Source organism: Lotus japonicus, chromosome 1, assembly GCF_012489685.1.
Source record: "Lotus japonicus ecotype B-129 chromosome 1, LjGifu_v1.2".
Classification (NCBI taxonomy): Eukaryota; Viridiplantae; Streptophyta; class Magnoliopsida; order Fabales; family Fabaceae; genus Lotus; species Lotus japonicus.
In genome coordinates, this window is record NC_080041.1 from 117,313,978 (window position 1) to 117,335,720 (window position 21,743).

At 40.2% G+C, this 21,743-nt stretch overlaps 1 protein-coding gene across 1 annotated transcript in view; it reads right to left on the reverse strand.

The window, feature by feature from the left end:
- Nucleotides 1-15,078, reverse strand: part of LOC130721196 (F-box/LRR-repeat protein At3g59190-like) — a 46,440-nt gene extending 31,362 nt beyond the window's left edge. Inside the window, exons 1-2 of the mRNA XM_057571951.1 lie at nt 14,374-15,078; nt 14,037-14,283 (exon numbers count right to left, since the gene is read on the reverse strand). Coding sequence (XP_057427934.1) covers nt 14,037-14,283; nt 14,374-15,078 — 952 coding nt within the window. The remainder of the gene's footprint in view (nt 1-14,036; nt 14,284-14,373) is intronic.
- Between the last annotated feature and the right edge of the window lie 6,665 nt (nt 15,079-21,743).

Genomic DNA, 21,743 nt, shown 5'->3' on the forward strand with positions numbered 1-21,743 from the left:
TCTCTGAAAGTTAATGCTCCTGCAGTTTCTCGAGGTTAAGTTCTTGGTAACTGACCCTTCTCTTTACTCACTTGACCGTGGTAAACGTTCTTTCTTGCATTAACTCTTCTATTTATTTCGCCTAACTCTGATTCTTGCATCGTTTTCATTTTCTTTAAACTTAGACCTTCTCTAAGGGGAGTACCTTGTACTTCAAGCTAAGTTTTTCACACCCCAAGCTTTTTGCTTATGACAAAAAGGGGAGTAAACCCAGTTTTTGATGTGTAAGATGTGTTAGTGTGATTTATTTTTCTTTTGGAGATTTTAAGAGTTCCACCTTCATGACCATAGATGTGTCACTGGGAAATACAAGGAATACATTTCACTTCTTCTGAAGTGATTATAAGTTGACTCTGATACCCAAGACTCTGATACCTTGTCCATGACTCTGATTACTTATGCGCTCTGATTATTCGTTTTCATCTATGTCATAAGTTTTTCACTCTGAACTCTTATATTATTTAGCTCAGAATCTAGACTTTACTAACGTTTTCATCAAGTATTAGATTCAGGGGGAGCTAAGCTCAGAATCAAGCAGTGACTTGAATTCAGAATGAGCAAGATAAACTATTCACATCAGGATAAGTCTTAATCTATATCTCTAAACTTTGAGTGAATTCAGTTTAATGTTTAAGAATTGTTCATCAAAAATCTTAGTTTTGTCATCATCAAAAAGGGGGAGATTGTAAGATCAAGTTTTGATCTAGTAGTACAACTCTATGTTTTGATGATTACAAGTTAACCTTTTGATATGAACAATTGTGGTACTCTAACGTGTTTTTCTGAGTGTGCTATTTACAGGTTCTGACCTCAACTCAATCTCACACAAATCAGAAGCACTGTGTATAAAGAGTGACCCAAGCAACGCTTTCGCATTCACCATGTTCAGTATGAACAGTGGAAAAGCTTCAGAAGTTCTGAAGTTATACAAACTCTGATGAGGACTCAGTCACTAGAAGCTCTGAAGATCCAGAAGTTCTGATAACCAAGAAACACTGAAGGTTCAGATGTTCTGATGGTGTAGAAGACTCTGAAGATCCAGAAGCTGAATAGTGGAAACTCTGAAGTCCAGAAGCAAGAAACTCTGAAGGCCATGTTCTTCCCTCTGAGTTCAGAATCAGAAGATACTGAAGGTATGAAAAACGGTAGAAAGGGGGGTTTGGAATAACGTTTTCAGAACAAAACTTCCACCTTAAAGATTTTGACAAATTTTCGAGAACTTAAGTGCTAAAGATAAGAGATAGAGAAGCACACAAGGATTTTATCCTGGTTCACTTGATAAATCACTCAAGCTACTCCAGTCCACCCGTTAAGGTGATTTCTTCCTTCTTAGAATGAAGGCAATCCACTAATCAGGTAAGAGTTACAACTGCACTTGAAACCTACAAGTGACTAACAATTACACTGACTTAGCTCACACTAAGATTCACTCTCTTAGTCTTCTCTAGGATCCGATCAACCCTTGATCTCCTAAAGGAACTAAACAAACTGTTTATCAAAGAATTGTTTACAAGAGATTTGCTTCTAAAAAGCTAATTGTAAACTCAATGAATTTCAGATGAAAGAAAGCTTAGAATATTTTGAATATGTCTTGCGCATGTGTATTTCTTTTTCTTAGTTTCTTAGCCGCTTCTTTCAATCTTCAGCCTCTATATATACTCCAAGGATTAGGGTTGAGCGTTGCATGGGAAATGCTACCGTTGGAGGGCAGTTCTGGAAAATCCAGCTTCTGCTGTGGCTGAGAACGTTAGGTAGGTCGTCAGGAAGGTACACTTGCTTTTGTACTTGGATAGCGACTTGACCTTTTAACCTAGGAGACTTCTGATCAGGGGAATACTTCATATTGGAACTTGTGAAGCCGGTTGATCAGAGTCAGAGGGAAAGCACAGATCCTCTGACCATTGTATCTTCTGATTCTGAACTCAGGGGAAGAACATGGCCTTCAGAGTTTCTTGCTTCTGGACTTCAGAGTTTCCACTATTCAGCTTCTGGATCTTCAGAGTCTTCTACACCATCAGAACATCTGAACCTTCAGTGTTTCTTGGTTATCAGAACTTCTGGATCTTCAGAGCTTCTAGCGACTGAGTCCACATCAGAGTTTATATAGCTTCAGAACTTCTGAAGCTTTTCCACTGTTCATACTGAACATGGTGAATGCGAAAGCGTTGCTTGGGTTACCCTTTATACACAGTGCTTCTGATTTGTGTGAGATTGAGTTGAGGTCAGAGCCTGTAAATAGCACACTCAGAAAAACATGTTAGAGTACCACAATTGTTCATATCAAAAGGTTAACTTGTAATCATCAAAACATAGAGTTGTACTACTAGATCAAAACTTGATCTTACAATCTCCCCCTTTTTGATGATGACAAAACTAAGATTTTTGATGAACAATTCTTAAACATTAAACTGAATTCACTCAGAGTTTAGAGATATAGAATAAGACTTATCCTGATGTGAATAGTTTATCTTGCTCATTCTGAATTCAAGTCACTGCTTGATTCTGAGCTTAGCTCCCCCTGAATCTAATACTTGATGAAAACGTTAGTAAAGTCTAGATTCTGAGCTAAATGATGTAAGAGTTCAGAGTGAAAAACTTATGACATAGATGAAAAACGAATAATCAGAGCGCATAAGTGATCAGAGTCATGGACAAGGTATCAGAGTCTTGGGTATCAGAGTCAACTTATAATCACTTCAGAAGAAGTGAAATGTATTCCTTGTATTTGCCCAGTGACACATCTATGGTCATGAAGGTGGAACTCTTAAAATCTCCAAAAGAAAAAATAAGTCACACTAACACATCTTACAAATCAAAATCTGGGTTTACTCCCCCTTTTTGTCATAAGCAAAAAGCTTGGGGTGTGAAAAACTTAGCTTGAAGTACAAGGTACTCCCCCTTAGAGAAGGTCTAAGTTTAAAAGAAAATGAAAACGATGTAAGAAGCAGAGTTAGGCGAAAATAAATAGAAGAGTTAATGCAAGGGATGAACGTTTACCACCGGTCAAGTGAGTAAATAGAAGGGTCAGTTACCAAGAACTTAACCTCGAGAAACTGTAAGAGCATTAACTTTCAGAGAGAAAGTGAAGCCTATAAAAAGCGTTGGAGAGAAAGGTAAGCTTCACACTTCGAATAATTTTCAGTAAGAAAAAATGGCATCATACAACGTAGCACTAGAAGAGCTGAGGAAGAAGGCCTTTGAAGAGGACTTGTTCCTGAACATCAGGCATCCAGAGGGTGCAACTACCATCGCGGAGCTGACACGGACACTGCTGGAAGAGGACCTGCGTCCAGAGTTGGAGAGAGACCTAAAGGAATTTCTTGCCTTCGTGGAGGAGGTGCAAGAACTCAGCCGGCTTGAACTCAAGCTGCTGGAAGAAAAAGAATTCTTGGAAGAGAAGCTCAGGACTTCAGAAGAGATTCTGGAGAAAGATGAGCTAAAGGTCAGACTCAACAACATCCAGCATGTACTGGAGCGTCTGGAGAAGAATAGGTCAGAGCAGCGCCAGGAGTGCAGAAGAATGAGGAGAGATCCTCCATTCTAGATTATATGATGGAAAGAAATATGATGTAAACACAAAACAATTATGAATAAAACGAGTTTAGCAAACATATGTGACATAAGTATATAGTTATGCATATATAATCACAAACGAACAAAAAAGAATAAATAAATAAAAAGAAACAGAGTTTAACAAAGGAAAACAAAGGTAACGAAAAAGAAGAAAAAGAAGAGATCCTAAAACTAAGGTTTGTCAGTGCGTCGCAGAAGTTCCATCATCATGTGCTTCATCTCAATCAGCATGGATTCATGAGTGTCAAGACGTTGTTCCATGATGTCGAGTCTGGATGAGCTTGTCTGAGTAGAACTGGAAGGAACATTCTGAGCAGCTTGAGGTTCTGGAATGGAAGCAGAAGCAGCAGGAGTAAACACAACTGGTGCAAGTCGCTCTGCCTCAGCCTCAGCTTCAAGACGCTCTGCCTCAAGTCTGGCTTGTTCAGCCTGAGCTGCTGCTTGACGTGCAGCTTCTTCTGCTTGTTCTTTCTTTCTCTTGGCTTCTTCAATAGCTTCAAGAAGCTTATTTCTCTGTTCTAGTTCATGAAGAGCCACCCTTCTAGCAAACCTTTGCTTTGCAGCCTCAATGCTCTGACTGCCCTCTGCATGCAGGAGCTGCATCATAATCGGAACTTGAGCCACTAGCCAAGTGCTCAGATTGTTCCACTCATCAGCCACATTTTCAGCATTCTCACTGAGATCAGTCTGACCGTGCACATTGCGGAGCCTCAAGGAGGCTTCATGATAGAAGATATTGATGCACTCAGAGAGAGATGTGGGTTGAAGGTGAGTATAGGGAATTATGGAGAGGTTGGGTGCAGGAGAGGCTGGGTGGTTGCTGCTATGAGCTTCAGAGGCACCTTGTGGAGAACCAATGTTAATCAGTTGAGCATTGGGTTCAGAGGTTCCAAGGTGAAGGTCTGAAGTTTCAACCAGAGGATGGGGTGATCTAACCGAGGATTGGTTAGACACGGATTGTTCGGGTTCAGGTTCTGGTTGAATAGGCTCTTGTTGGTCGGGGGCAGGGTGAGCTTGTTGAGCCAAAGGGTCTGCCTCTTGTAAAGGATTGGCCAAGATAGGTTCATCTGGGTCAACTAGACGTTCAGGTCTAGGGCCAGGATATCTCCTAGGGCTTGGACAAGTGAGGTAGTATTCCTCTAAGGTAGACACCTTTTCTTTTCTAACCTCCATGAATTTTCTAATGGATTCAGAGTTATTGGAGGGAGAAGAATCAGCAACATTGGTTGGGAAGGATACATGTGTAAAGGCTGTTGAAGAGTCTGTATCCGTGGTTCTGGCAGCAGGACGTGCTGATGCTCTGGGAGCAGAGTGATCAGACGTTCTGGGTTGTGGTTCTGTTTGGTTGGGCTCGGGTTGGTCATGGATGATTGGTTTAGAGGATAATGGGTCGTACGGAATGGTAAGGAGAGAGGTTGGATCTTCTGACCTAGAGGTTGGGTTCTGAAGCAAATTCCAGAGAGGTGCTTCGGTAGGAGAAGGTTGAAAGAAGGAGGATCGTGGGGAATGTGGTGGAGAGGTGGTTTGTGCGGCTGGTTGGGATTCAGGAATAGGAGTGAGGGGATTTGAGGAGTGTTGAAGCAAGGCAGAAATAGGAAGTGCATCAAATAAATTCAAATCATCATCAGAAGCAAGTGCAGGCTTACTTGAATGTGCTGATGATCGAGTCACTCTGGCAGGAGGTTCAGTCCTTCTGACCACTGCAGCAGCTGGTTCCACCCGAGTAGGCTTCACCACGATTCTGACCTTCTTCTGCTTCTTCTTTGGAGGACCATCCTCACTATCACTATCATCACCATCATCAGGCTTGCTCTTCGTCTTCTTGACCAGAGGGACATCAGATTCTTCAGAGGATTCTTCCAGAACCATCTTCCTCTTGGTTTTCTTCTTGGGAGGAGAAGGAAACTCTGGAGCTGGTGGAAGTCTGCTGACGAAATCATCAAGGTCAATCTCGAATCCTTGAGCCCTGAGGTCTTCAACATAGCATCTGATGGCGTCAGGATGGTCTGCTTGAGTCCACAGAGGGTAGTCATTCAGAGGCATTCTTCTTCCTCTGATCTCAGAAGATGTGTCTTCATGAGCAGGAGCAATCTTCTTCTGGACCAAACCCATCTTCTTCAGAGAATTTGCAGTGAAGACATCACTGACAATGGTGCTCAAATCCTCTGTGCAACCAGCATCGATCAAATCTTGCACCAAGTTGCTTTCAATGAGAAAGTCTGAGAGCAGCCTCCCAAAAGGGATGTATTTGATTGCAGACTTGATGGAGGCGGTGGTGCGAGACTTCCGGATGCATTCCTTCAAGTAGGAGAACAGGAAGTAAGGGAGGCAGATCTTCTCCTGATTTTGGATGAAGAACAACATCGCCTTCTGGTTGAAGTTGATGTAGTCTGGGGAACTGCCCTTCGGTCTCTGGTTTACGCAGTTGAGCAGGATCTTGTGCCAGATCCTTAGTTTGGGATGAAGATCCATCACCTTGTAACTCGTCTTGCCCGGTTTGAAGGTGGTGTACAGAGCCTGGTTGACTATGTCCTTGGTGCTGGGTTTCAGCTTCGATTCCGTCAGTTGGAAACGATACCCATAAGCAGTATCTGCACCTAGCAGATTCACGAATGACTTCTCAGTGATAATGATCTTCCTGCCAAGAATGTGAGAGACCACCTGAGTGTCATCGCAGTCTGCGTGCTTCCAGAATTCCTTTACCAATTTCTCATACACCGGTCCTCGAAGTCGGTTGAAGTAGTTTCCCCAACCTTGAGCTTGGACTTCAGGACGAAGATCAAACCCATTTGCAGCCAGGTTGTCGAGGTCGAATCTCCATTCTGCCAGGACTTGGAGTTCCTCAGGAGCAAATACGCAGTGAACGGCACAGCCCCGTTCTGCAATTGGAACAATCTGCTCTTGAACTTGAACTTGTTCTTGTGCCGGGTTCTCAGAGCCCCTTTGACCCGTTGCCAAACCAACTTCCATGTGAGGGAACTGAGTTGCATCTGCAATAGATCTTCTGGTTTGTCTCACCATTTTGAAGAGGTTGAAGGTTTGAGGTAGAAGATGAAGTTTGAAGGATGAAGAGAGATCGAGAGAGAAATCAAGAAAGAGGCGGTTTTGAAAAGCAGAGAGTGCGAGAGTGAAAACCGGAAGTGAACGAGATCGTGTGTGTATAGTGGGTTTTATCAAATAACCGTTGTTGATTCAAAAAGCACTTTAAGATCAACGGTTGAAAATTAAAGATAGATAGTAACAGTAAAATACACAATCACACACAGGAGATAAGCATATCTACACGCAATCATAACAGACTGTCACACGGGCACAAGGAATTATGCATCAGAAATTCTGACACACGTGTTGTTGTCTCAGCTTCAGAGTCAGTACCAGTGGGCACACACACTCTGATTGAGTTACCTTCTGGACTAGACATCTTCTGATCAAGAAGTATCATAGTCAGAGGTTCTGATCCATCTTCACTCTGGACAAAAGTCCATGTTTAGATTTTTCAGAATAAAATTAAATCTATCCTCTGCTAAGGGCTTTGTAAAGATATCTGCCCATTGATGGTCAGTATCAACAAACTTCAGAAGAAGTACGCCCTTCTGCACATAATCTCTAATGAAGTGATACTTTACCTCAATGTGCTTTGCCCTTGAATGCAAGATAGGATTCTTGCTCAACGAGATTGCAGCAGTGTTATCACAATAAATTGGGATATTGCTCTCAAGGATCTGATAATCCTCCAGCTGATGTTTCATCCAGAGCATCTGAGTGCTGCATATTGCTGCTGAGATATATTCTGCCTCTGCAGTTGATAGTGCAATGGTTGATTGCCTCTTGCTTGCCCATGAGACTAGATTGCTTCCCAGAAATTGACAATTTCCAGAAGTACTTTTTCTCTCTGTTCTATCTCCAGCATAATCAGCATCACAATAACCTGAAAGCTTATACTCTGATGTTTTCTTATACATCAAGCCAAGGTTAGTGGTGCCTTTCAGATACCTTAGGATCCTCTTAACAGCAGTTAAGTGGGTTTCCCTTGGATCTGATTGGAAGCGAGCACATAAGTGAACACTAAATAGTATGTCTGGCCTAGATGCAGTTAAGTATAGAAGTGAACCTATCATGCCACGATAGAGCTTCTGACATACTTTACCACTTTTATCTTCTTTCTCCAGAATGCATGTAGGATGCATTGGAGTCTTGGCCACTGTAGATTCCAGCATATTGAACTTCTTCAGAAGTTCTTTAGTGTACTTGCTCTGATGGATATATGTTCCTTCTGGTGTTTGATCAACTTGTATTCCCAGAAAGTACTTTAATTCTCCCATCATACTCATCTCAAATTCAGCCTGCATCATCTCAGAAAATTCTTTGCATAGAGATTGATTAGCAGAACCAAATATAATATCATCAACATAAATTTGCACAATTAAGATATCATCTTTATAAGTCTTGCAAAAAAGAGTTGTATCTACTTTACCCCTTACAAACTCATTCTCCAGATGGAATGAGCTAAGTCTCTCATACCATGCTCTGGGAGCTTGCTTCAGACCGTAGAGTGATTTCTTCAATTTGAACACATGGTCTGGTTTCTTTTCATCTTCAAAACCTGGGGGTTGATGAACATAGACTTCCTCTGAGATATAACCATTTAGGAAGGCACTCTTTACGTCCATCTGATGTAGAACTATGTTGTGATTTACTGAGAAGGAGATCAACAGTCTAATTGCCTCCAGTCTTGCTACCGGAGCAAATGTTTCAGTGTAGTCTATTCCTTCCTGCTGGCTGTAGCCTTGAGCAACTAGCCTTGCCTTGTTTCTGACTACTTCTCCTTTCTCATTTAGCTTGTTTCTGAATACCCATTTCGTTCCAATAACATGAACATTCTCAGGCTTCTTCACTAAGCTCCAAACATCGTTCTTGGAAAATTGATTCAATTCTTCTTCCATGGCCAGAATCCAATCCTTGTCCTGAAGAGCTTCATCTATGGACTTGGGTTCAATTAAGGACACCAATCCTTTCAGACTCAGCAAGGTCTCTTCAGAGGGTCTGAAGGCAGATCTGGTTCTGACTGGTTCGTCTTTGTTACCCAGAATCAATTCCTTAGGGTGAGCTGCAGTGATTCTGCTCTTCTTCAGAGTTTGTGAGTTAGAGGGACTAGCTTCTTCCTCTGGTTCATCTTCCTCTGGCTCAACTTCCTCTGGAGCTTTGTCTTTGTCAGAAACATTAATGCTTAAATCTGCAAACTTTTCAACTAGCTTTGACTGGTCAGAGTCAAGCTTATCATCAAATCTAACATGAATAGATTCTTCAATAGTCTTAGCATCAGTATTATAAAATCTAAAACCTTTAGATCTATCAGAATAACCAAGTAATAGACACTTAGAAGACTTAGCATCAAATTTATGCAATCTATCCTTAGTATTGAGAACATAACAAACACAGCCAAAAGGATGAAAATAAGAAATGTTGGGTTTTATGTTCTTCCACAATTCATAAGGAGTCTTATTCAGAATTGGTCTCACAGAGATTCTGTTCTGAATGTAACATGTTGTATTTACTGCCTCTGCCCAAAAGTGCTTAGCCATGCCAGTTTCTTGGAGCATGGTTCTAGCCATCTCCTGAAGAGTTCTGTTCTTCCTCTCAACAACACCATTTTGTTGAGGAGTTCTGGGACAAGAGAAATCATGTGCAATTCCATAGGAATCAAACAGACTCTCAAACTTGTCATTCTCAAACTCTCCACCATGGTCACTTCTGACACGCACAATCCTACAAGCCTTCTCGTTTTGCACTTGAGCAATGAAGGTAGAGAACACAGCATGAGACTCATCCTTGCGGGTTAGAAACTTTACCCATGTCCAGCGGCTATAGTCATCAACGATAACCATCCCATATCTCTTGCCACCTATAGACTCAGTTTTCACTGGTCCAAACATGTCGATATGCAGAAGTTCTAACGGCCTTGAGGTTGAGACAACATTCTTTGCCTTGAAAGGGACTTTTGTGAATTTGCCTTTCTGACATGCTTCACAAAGAGCGTCTGAAGCGAACTTCAGATTGGGTAAGCCCCTGACAAGGTTTAGCTTGCTCAGCTGAGAAATCTTTCTCATACTGGCATGCCCTAACCGTCTATGCCATACCCACTGCTCTTCATTAACAGACAGAAGGCACTTCACATTCTGAGCCTCCAACTCAGATAATCTGATCTTATAAATGTTGTTCTTCCTCTTGCTGTTAAACAGAACAGAGCCATCGATCTGACTTACAGCCCGGCAGGACTTTTGATTGAATATAACATCATAACCCTTGTCAGCTAATTGACTTATAGACAATAAGTTATGTGTTAAGCCGTCTACCAATAAAACATTATCAATGCATGGACTACTATCTACACAAATAGTGCCAGTACCAATAATTTTACCCTTTTCATTTCCTCCGAAGCCAACTTCGCCTCCAGGCTTAAGTTTCAGCTCTCGGAACATACGCTTTTCTCCCGTCATGTGACGCGAGCATCCACTGTCCAGATACCATGATTGGTGTTTCAGTGGAGCTATCAAGGATATCTGCAACATAGATAATCTTGTCCTTAGGTACCCACTTTCTGGGTCCTCTTTTGTTAGTTACCCCAGAGGTTCTGATCACCTTGGGTGTCTCAACATAATATTTTAAAGGAATATTTGCATGATATTTAGTCATAGAGAAAGATCCCTTTTTAAGAGGGTTTTTAGCAATTTTAGCAGGTACAGGATCAGGCAATATGGTACCAGAGGGAACAAAGCATTCATACAAGGATTTAGCTTTAGACACAGAAGGCTCATTTCTAATTGGTTTAGAATAGCCAATGCCATGCATTCCATTTTTGCTTACGCCATAGATCATTGAAGCCATTAAGCTTCTATCCACGCTTTTAGCTAGGAATCTTTGAAAAGGCTTTTCATACTTAGATTCATTTCTACAATCAGAGGCATCACAGGCAACAATTTCTTCTAACTTAGCAATCTGGTTCTTAAGCACAGAGTTAGAATTTACCAAAGCATGATTTTCATTTTTCAAATCAGAAATAATTTTCTCATGTTCAGAAGGAGTCTTGGAGACAGCAGATAAGTTCTTTTTCAACTTTTTATGCTTAGACAATAAAGAGTTATACTTATCCATGATATCAGACAAAGCATGTTTCAGTTCAGAGGTAGAGAAAGAAGCAAATACCTCATTTTCATCGTCTGAGTTAGGATCTCCTTCTGATTCTGAGTCAGAGTCAACAGCTTCCTTTGACTCTGCTTCCTTGTCTTTGACAATGGCCATGAGTCCTTGGACTTCACCATCAGAGTCAACATCCTCTGACTCTGATTCATCAAATGTCACCATCAGACTCTTCTTCGTCTTGAAGTGCTTCTTTGGCTTCTTGTCTTTCTTCAACTTTGGACAATCACTTTTGTAGTGCCCAGATTCTTTGCACTCAAAACATGTGACTTCCTTGATTGAAGACTTCTTCTGGCCTGAGGACTCATACTTTCCTTTTGCCTTTCCAGAGCCTTTGAACTTGCTCTGCCTGTGCTTCCAGATGCGGTTGAGTCTCTTGGAGATCAGAGTCAGCTCATCTTCATCAGAATCTTCTGATGCTTCTTCAGATTCTTCTTCTTCAGCTTGAAGAGCCTTTGACTTCTCAACCTTAGCCTTTTCAGATTTGGATTTCAAGGCTATGGACTTTTTCCTCAGATCTTGCATCTCTGAGCGTTTCAACTCATGGCATTTCAAAATGCTGATGAGTTCTTCTAAACTCATATTCTCAACGTCTCTCGTGAGCTCTATTGAAGTCACCAAAGGCATCCAACTTTCAGGAAGACACCTGATGACCCTTATGACATGATCTTTTGTTGTGTAGCTCTTGTTGAGAGGTCGTATGCCAGCTACAAGTAATTGAAATCTGGAGAACATTTCTTCAATGGACTCATTTGGCTCCATGATGAAGGATTCATACTTTTGGATCAAAGACAATGCCTTTGATTCTTTGACTTTCTTGTTTCCTTCATGAGACATCTTCAGAGAATCAAAAATGCCTTTAGCAAACTCACGATCTGTAATCTTCTGGTACTCCTCATAGGAAATAGCACTTAGAAGAATTGCTCTTGCTTTGTGATGTTGTGAGTACAGCTTCTTTTGATCTGCAGTCATCTCTGACCTTGGGATCTTCTTGCCATCTGCATCAACTGGACGCTCATAGCCATCCACAATAATATCCCAGAGATCTGCATCGAAACCCAGAAAGAAACTTTCCAGTCTATCTTTCCAATATTCGAACCTTTGACCATCGAACATAGGAGGCTTTGCGTTGTAACCATCTCTTTGAGTTTCACTGGTGGTGGCAGCCATTGTTTTTCACACCGGCCCGGATCACTGAACACTGTTAGGTGTGGTAATCAGAACTTGCGCTCTGATACCAATTGAAGGTATGAAAAACGGTAGAAAGGGGGGGTTTGAATAACGTTTTCAGAACAAAACTTCCACCTTAAAGATTTTGACAAATCTTTCGAGAACTTAAGTGCTAAAGATAAGAGATAGAGAAGCACACAAGGATTTTATCCTGGTTCACTTGATAAATCACTCAAGCTACTCCAGTCCACCCGTTAAGGTGATTTCTTCCTTCTTAGAATGAAGGCAATCCACTAATCAGGTAAGAGTTACAACTGCACTTGAAACCTACAAGTGACTAACAATTACACTGACTTAGCTCACACTAAGATTCACTCTCTTAGTCTTCTCTAGGATCCGATCAACCTTGATCTCCTAAAGGAACTAAACAAACTGTTTATCAAAGAATTGTTTACAAGAGATTTGCTTCTAAAAAGCTAATTGTAAACTCAATGAATTTCAGATGAAAGAAAGCTTAGAATATTTTGAATATGTCTTGCGCGTGTGTATTTCTTTTTCTTAGTTTCTTAGCCGCTTCTTTCAATCTTCAGCCTCTATATATACTCCAAGGATTAGGGTTGAGCGTTGCATGGGAAATGCTACCGTTGGAGGGCAGTTCTGGAAAATCCAGCTTCTGCTGTGGCTGAGAACGTTAGGTAGGTCGTCAGGAAGGTACACTTGCTTTTGTACTTGGATAGCGACTTGACCTTTTAACCTAGGAGACTTCTGATCAGGGGAATACTTCATATTGGAACTTGTGAAGCCGGTTGATCAGAGTCAGAGGGAAAGCACAGATCCTCTGACCATTGTATCTTCTGATTCTGAACTCAGAGGGAAGAACATGGCCTTCAGAGTTTCTTGCTTCTGGACTTCAGAGTTTGCACTATTCAGCTTCTGGATCTTCAGAGTCTTCTACACCATCAGAACATCTGAACCTTCAGTGTTTCTTGGTTATCAGAACTTCTGGATCTTCAGAGCTTCTAGCGACTGAGTCCACATCAGAGTTTATATAGCTTCAGAACTTCTGAAGCTTTTCCACTGTTCATACTGAACATGGTGAATGCGAAAGCGTTGCTTGGGTTACCCTTTATACACAGTGCTTCTGATTTGTGTGAGATTGAGTTGAGGTCAGAGCCTGTAAATAGCACACTCAGAAAAACACGTTAGAGTACCACAATTGTTCATATCAAAAGGTTAACTTGTAATCATCAAAACATAGAGTTGTACTACTAGATCAAAACTTGATCTTACAGATACAATGGTCAGAGGATTTGTGCTTTCCCTCTGACTCTGATCAACCGGCTTCACAAGTTCCAATATGAAGCATTCCCCTGATCAGAAGTCTCCTAGGTTCAAAGGTCGCGTCGCTATCCAAGTACAAAAGCTACTGTACCTTCCTGACGACCTACCTAACGTTCTCAGCCACAGCAGAAGCTGGATTTTCCAGAACTGCCCTCCAACGGTAGCATTTCCCATGCATCGCTCAACCCTAATCCTTGGAGTATATAAAGAGGCTGAAGACTGAAAGAAACGGCTGTAAGAAGCATTCACATACGCAAGACATATTCAAAATCTTCTAAGCTTTCTTTCATCTGAAATTCATTGAGTTTACTATTAGCTTTTTAGAAGCAAATCTCTTGTAAACAATTCTTTGATAAACAGTTTGTTTAGTTCCTTTAGGAGATCAAGGTTGATCGGATCCTAGAGAAGACTAAGAGAGTGAATCTTAGTGTGAGCTAAGTCAGTGTAATTGTTAGTCACTTGTAGGTTTCAAGTGCAGTTGTAACTCTTACCTGATTAGTGGATTGCCTTCATTCTAAGAAGGAAGAAATCACCTTAACGGGTGGACTGGAGTAGCTTGAGTGATTTATCAAGTGAACCAGGATAAAATCCTTGTGTGCTTTTCTATCTCTTATCTTTAGCACTTAAGTTCTCGAAAGATTTGTCAAAATCTTTAAGGTGGAAGTTTTATACTGAAAACGTTATTCAAACCCCCCCCTTTCTACCGTTTTTCATACCTTCAAATGTTATCTCACATTCTGCACCTTCATAAATAGTGCAGGTTTGGAGCTGTGAAGAAAAGCATTCAGGAACCACAGGTGTATTTGGCCAAACCATGTTTGAAGACTTTACAACAAGGACAAAAGTTTGAAGTTGAGGGCAATGATTGAGCAGATAAAGCACCGCTTCCATTTTAACAATGCCTTCCAAGATGAGCTCAAAATGGATTAAATTGGGAAATATAGGAATGTCAGCATCGCCGAACTGCAAGAGTTATAAAGTTAAATTATCAGAAATACTGATAAAGAAAACAAATAAAAAACTGAATTCATTCTCCTATTTCCAAATACAAACCTCGAGGACAAACTCATCAATATTATAAATTACCAGCTTCTTCGTCATATTGAGAGAAAGATCTGCTCTGACAAGCTTTGATAAAGGTTTAAGCTTCCCTTTACCCTTAAATGAAGGGTCATCAAAATGAAACCATATATCCTTTGCTTCCAAAGTTTCAAGATTGGGAAAACTATTAAGAAGCTCTATTAAATGTTTAGTCTTGGAGAATCTAAGATCGTCCAAATGCAGACTTTTGAGTGAGGGAAGTTCAACAGAAGAAAACCCCCTAAAATCCACGCGTCGCAACTTGAGAACAACAAGGGTTGTGATGCTGAAAATGGTGCATGGCAAGTACTGCCAATTGGCCGAACAATAGAATTGAAGATTCTCAACTTTGCGGTCTGCTGCGGCTTTCAACCATTCGTTAACTTTGAAAACTGGACACCGCCAACGACATTGAAGGCGAAGAGTTTTGATGGGTTGGTGAATACCTCGTCTGAGAATGGATGCGTCTACGAATTCCATAAAGGAAGAGTGCGATCCTACCAAACGTATATCACGTCGACTACATCTTATCTCGTCTAAGTCGAGAGTAGGGACTGAAAGCCAGAGTGGTCTCCATCTCTTGGACACAAGATTTGTCACAAAAACATCTTCGGTTGGAAGAAACGAGAGAATGTGACAGAGAACTTCATCTGGTAAACTGCTAACCCTATCAACCATGGCAAGTTTAATATGTCTACTCCACACTCAACGTTCACACTGAATATTTCATCGACTCTAGGGTTTTATTAAGGTTCTATTATATCATGTGTTCACCGATATACCCCGGGTTAAATTTGTTGGACTTCAAATCTGTTGGGCTTTTTCAAATTTTAGTTGATTTATTTTTTACAAACCAATTTTTTACTATTTAGTAATTATTTATATACACAGTTTCAAAAAAAATAAAAAATTTATTTATGTACACGTTCAAAAAAATTATTTTCTACAAACCAGATTTCAGTTTATTTTTACTATTTTATTTTTTTTGAAAGCAAAAGAAAGATGTTATTGAATGAGAAAAGTACATGGGAACAATCCTCCCATGAAATAGATGAACGATAGATCATATCCCACAAAAGCCAAAACAAAATAGAGAGAGTGCCTCATTAAAATCTTACTAGGAAAAACCCATAAGGGATAAAAACCTAGTGAAGGAAAAAGAGTACACTACTCCCTAAAGTACCTAATAATACATAATGCCCCAGACCACTAGACTTCACTACATCAGCAAATGAACTACATCTAAACCAGGATGATTTATCGTCAACGAACCAGATTTTAGCACCACCCTTTCTTATATAATCTATATAAACACAAATAGCAAAGCCCTGCTCCCTTACAAATACAACAAAATTAAATTCGCTAACATCCCAAATTATCAAACCTTCATCAGCCAATTAAAACCTTGTCCTCCAAAAAGGAGCAGCAACTCAAACCAAGAAAGGACCCTTCGAAAATCAGCAACAACACTTGGCCCAAAAGAGCATCCTTCCTCTCGCAAGGCACAAGACCAAAATAAAGATGCCAACAAAGGGCACAAAGAACACGAGAAAACAACCACGTAGAAAATCAGATTGCGAAGGGCTGTTAAGAAGCACGAACTTGACAGCTTGTGTGCTCAATCACAATTCTAATTCTGCACACTAAAATTTTTGAAGATAGCTTGAGCCAAAAATTGGTAAAAGGGTTAAATAATTGATGATTCTTCCTCCAAGATGAGCAATCGAGCATTCTAAATTCTCCACCTTCCCAGAGCCAACCCTCCCGTCTAGCAATAACGAATACAATCATTCTTCAAAACCACTTTTGGCCTAATATTTGCTATTGTTGTCTCCTCTTCTCTCCTCTGCAAAGAATTCCCCAATCCCTAACGAACCACATCAAGAATAATTAAGTTCTACGTCCATAACCAAACTGCTCCGCCAAGCCTTGAATCGCAATTTCCTCCGGGCAGTCAAAGAGCATCCCGGCACGCAGGCACGCCTTGCTCGGGTCTGCACCCCCTGTGGACCATAATGATCAAGTTGTAACGCATCCCCATAGCTACCTAGCTTCGCTGCCTCCGAGTTCATATGAGTTTTACGCGGCCTTCCTCGCGGTTGCTTCACTGTCTCCACCGCTACGAATTGCTTAACCTTCCTCGGTCGTCCTCGTTGCCTCTTCTCATGTCCCAACACCATGTCTGATTTACGCTGGTTTTTTGAAGCTGCAGTTGGAGTAATATCAAACGCTGCCTCAATCCTCTGTTCTGGCTCCGATTTACTTAAAACAGAGTCATAAATCTGTGCCTCTGCTATTATCTCATGTGCTTGCATTTCCAAAACGGCGGCAACCATCTCATCAACCCATGCACTCTGCCATGTAAAGTTTTACGGCCGCAGATTCTACTTGCCGTATATTGAAAGTAGTATGAAACTTGGCCCATCCCATTTGACCCCTATACACCTCATCAAGGTTATCAATATACCACCTCAGACATTGATTTCGCCCAACTTGTTTCCCCTCATAAATAGGCAAGAATGTTTGCAATCCCTTCAATATCAACTTCCTCTGGGCACATGCACATATAGTTAACTAGCAGATATTGATCATTAATGAACTAGCACATAAAATCTCCAGCATGAATGACATGGAAAGAATATTAAAAAGGTAGCAACTATCATGGTTTAATCCTTTTGAGTTAACAGTTTAAGCTAACGCCATCAAATATATGAGACAAGATTGCCAAGGTGTATATAGCTATACAATTGGATTTTCACATTAAACAGCAAAAGCAATTAACAAGGCATTTTTTACCTTCCAGGTGCTACAAAAAGAGCAGGGTGGCTCCATGTTTAAGGGATGACTATATGCTCAAAAGATCACATCAAATTGCTTGACCATAAAATTAATGGGGCCTGGGTGTCTTATATTTTTCGAAAGCCACCGTACCAGAGCCAGCACCATCAAAGCCCTCAAACTATACTTGAAAGACATACATCTAAGGGGATCTCAATCATAGTAGTGAATACATTCAAGAAGTGCTAGATAATTGGCACACTTTCTCTAATCTTCACGAAACTGTCCAGTTCGAGATTATTTGAACAAAAAAACCTATACCTGAAAGATAACTGGCAACAACTATTAGAGGTTTTCCCTAAGAGAGCTAGAGTGTTTGTTTCCTTTTTGTCAGAGTGATGCTCTGCATAAGGAAGATTGTGAGTGAAGCAATTGTGAGACTAGAGTATTTTCTTAAATCTTAAGCACAATTTCAGTGTTCATTCTGAAGAAGAAAAACAATGACATAGAGCGAAATTCTTATGGCCTTGTTGTAAATGAGTTTCCTGGAAGTTTGTTTTCTTAGTTAGTAAGCTAGAGAGTTCAAGCATCCAGAGCTATTCTCCCCTCCAGAATTGGACGGGGAAATAACCTTGTGAAGGGTTGAAGCAGAAGTAAGTCAGGATGGAGCAATTGTGCAGCTAGAGGTGGAAGAAACGGAGAGCATGGTGGAATTAAATAAAAACTCTTCAAGTTCCCTTCTGCTACGTCAATTAAAAGGGCTAAGACTCAAAAGGATACACATCCACATAGTTAGTTTAAGAATCTACTCATATTTCAGTTTCTTTCTGTTATTCTTGGGCGCAAAGGAGAACATTTAGGTCAGTTGAAACCCAAATGTACTCAAGGAAAATGAAGATAATTTTAACTCAAGTTCACCTTTCTTAAAATCCAAATTTCACCCTGACATAACCAAAAAAATAGCTAAAACAGGTAAAATTAATGGTGCATGGGTTTCATATATTTTTCAAAAACTACCAAAGCCAGCATAATCAAAGATCTCAATCCCCATAAAGAGTAAGAGATCTATAGGGGGCCTCAACATTGAAGAATGCTAGATAATAGGCACACTTACTCTAATCTTCACGAAATTGTCCAATTCAAGAAGCCAAGAAACGGAGAGTCGGCAGCTAGCAAAGAGAACCCTGTGGGTAGAATACTCACACGCAAGTCAGTTAACATAGGAGAAGTTGAGAGCATCTTAATCAAGGCAGGTTCAACCAGTAATTTTTCAGGCTTAAATAATTAATCTCAAGTGCTGTTAATTATTTTAAAGTTGTTCTTGTGATAACTTTTAAATAGAAACTCCTCAACTTCTCCTCTACTATGTCAATTAAAAGGGCTAAGACTGACATGGATACACATCCACATAGGTAGATTAAGAATCTATTCATATTTCAGTTTTTGTTACATAGATGAACATTACTGTACTGCATCAGATAAGCAATTGAGAAGAGTCCACAAGGATGTGCCAAAACAACACACAGTTTATGTCCTTAAAAAAGGACCAAAACCAACTAGTGAACTAAATACAAATGCAGTAATCTAGAAATAATTTTACCCTACTAACAAGCATAAAAATTACATAAATAAAAGATCACAGGCTGCAGAGCTCCTTGGGCTCCTTAGGCACGAGTCCAATTCTATTCTCATTTTAAGAATTTTCTCATGAGATAGGTAAGGGAAAGTGAAAATTGTCATGGAACGCAAAAATGTTGAATTTTGCATAACAAACTTGGCAAATGTCATCTCATATTCTGTGCCTAGAAACATAGTAAAACGGCATGTTCTGAGCTGTGAAGAAAAGCATTCTGGAACAACAGGTGTGTTTGGCCAAACCTTGCCAGCAGCACAACATAGGTTTTGAAGGACAAAAGTTTGAAGTTGAGGGCAATGGTTGAGCAAATGAAGCATTGATTCCCATTTAAGATTGCCTCCCAAGATGAGCTCCATATGAATTAAATTGGGAAACATAGGAATGGCAGCATCGCAGAACTGCAAAATTCAGAACATTAAAGAAAGAAAACAAATAATAAACTAAAACATGATTACAATTATAAACCTTGTCTAAGCGCAGTAACTCATAAAAATAAAAACATCGAATAGAATCTGCCATCATGAGTGAAACATCTGCTCTGACTAACTTTGATAAGCTTTTAACTTTCCCCTCGAATGAAGGGTCATCATAATAAAAACTGGTATGCTTTGCTACCAAATTTTGAAGAATCGGACATCCATTGAGAAGCTCAATAAAATGCTGAGTCTTAAAAAAACCAATGAAGTGCAAATGCAGAACTTTGAGTGAGGGAAGCTCAACAACAGAAGAAAAGGCATCAAAAGTTGCCTGATGTAACTTAAGAACAACAAGAGTTGTGATGCTGAAAATGTTGCACGGCAAGTTCTGTCCAAGGTTAACATGGATGTCGAGGTTCTGAACTTTGCGCTCTCTTGCAGCGTTTAACCATATCTGGGAAACTGGGCATATTACACTGAGACGAAGCGTTCTGATGGGTTGGTGAATACCACAGGCGAGAATGGCTGCGGATATGAATTTGATAAAGGAAGAGTGTGATCGTGTTAGAGAATTAACCAATTCTCAAGAATCAAATAACAGTAAAGTGAGAGAGAGAGTTAACGGGGGACCCAAGCTTTATTTTCACAAATGCACTAAATGCATATCAGTATATTACACAACTAAATGACTTCCCTATTTATAGTCATTTAGTCAACACATTAAAAGCCCAATTAATCCAATGATTAATTGACTAACCCTAAACCCTTTATTATTTACATTACTCTCAACACCCCCTGTAATGTAAATGATCTAGACAAAGAAATTACAAGAACTGGTCAAACACTATACAACAAAGGAAAAAAAAAAAACCACAGTAAGATTGTGTAAAAAAAACTCCTTGTCTTCAATGCTTGACTAGCCTTGTTACTCCAATCAGATCCCTCAATTTCTTGAATTGATCAATCTTCAAAGGTTTAGTTAGAATGTCTGCAAGTTGAACTTCAGTTCTGCAATGTTCCAACTTAATCTTCTCCTTCTCCACTTGTTGTCTCAGGAAATGAAATTTAGTTTCTATATGCTTGCTTCTACCATGTGATACAGGATTTTTTGCTAAGTCTATGGCTGATTTGTTATCAACCAACAAGTTTACACTTGAGCCAAAACCTGCCTTCAGTTCCTCAAGTAGAGAAGACAACCAGATCCCTTGACAAGCTGCTGAGCATGCAACAATGTACTCAGCTTCACAGGATGACAAAGCAACAACAGATTGCTTTTTACTACACCAAGACACTGGTGCTCCAGCTATAAGAAACACATATCCTATTGTACTTTTTCTATCCAATATGTCCCCACTCCAATCTGAATCGGAATAAGCAATAAACTCCAGTTCATCTCTTTTACCTTGATGAGGAAACATGATTCCATACTCCAATGTTCCTCTAAGGTATCTCAGAATTCTTTTGGCTGCAGCAAGGTGAGAGAATTTAGGACTGCTCATGAATCTGCTAACAATGCCAACACTATGAGCAATTTCAGGTCTTGTGTGACACACATATCTGAGACTCCCAACCATTTGCCTGAATTAGGTGCCATCTACTGATTGTTCCTCTTCACACATACCAAGCTTCAAGTTTGTCTCTGCAGGTGTTTCAGCTGAATTACAACCCCACATATGAAATCTTTTAAGGACCTCAGAAATATACTTCTTTTGGCCCATGAACACACCTTGATCAGTCTTTGTAAATTCTATACCAAGAAAGTAGGAGAGCAAACCCAAATCTGTCATCTCAAATTCATTCTTCAGAAGTTGCTTCAAATTCTCAATTTCCTTGGAGATGTTCCCAGTGATGAGCAAGTCATCAACATACAAGCAAATGTAAAGAACACCATAACTCCCAAGGAATTTTACATATACACCATGTTCCACAGTGCATCTATTGAAGCCTATACTTGACAGAAAGCTATCAATTCTTCTATTCCAGGCTCTTGGAGCCTGCTTAAGCCCATATAGAGCCTTTCTCAGTTTCAGCACCTTGTCTTCCTGTCCCTTTACTTCAAATCCAGGAGGTTGAAGTACATAAACCTCTTCATCAAGAGGTCCATTAAGAAAAGCTGACTTGACATCCAATTGAGATAAGCTCCAACCATGCCAACTAGCTAATGCAATGATGATCCTTACTGTTTCAATCCTTGCTACTGGGGCAAACACTTCATCATAGTCCAGTCAAGTGGGTGTTTAAAGTGAAGCTGAATTCTGATGGCTCAATTGCAAAGCACAAGGCCAGGCTTGTGGCAAAAGGTTTCATGCAGAGGGAAGGACTTAACAAGGCATACAAATGGATTTATCACACTACACAGGAAAAGCAATTAACAAGGCATTTTTACCTTCTAGGTGCTACAAAAAGAACAGGGTGGATACATGTTTGAGTCTTCATCCTCCTCATGGCATATTCAACACTATATCAATGTATTAAGGGGTGACCTAATTTGTTCATTCTTCTCATGGGGAAAA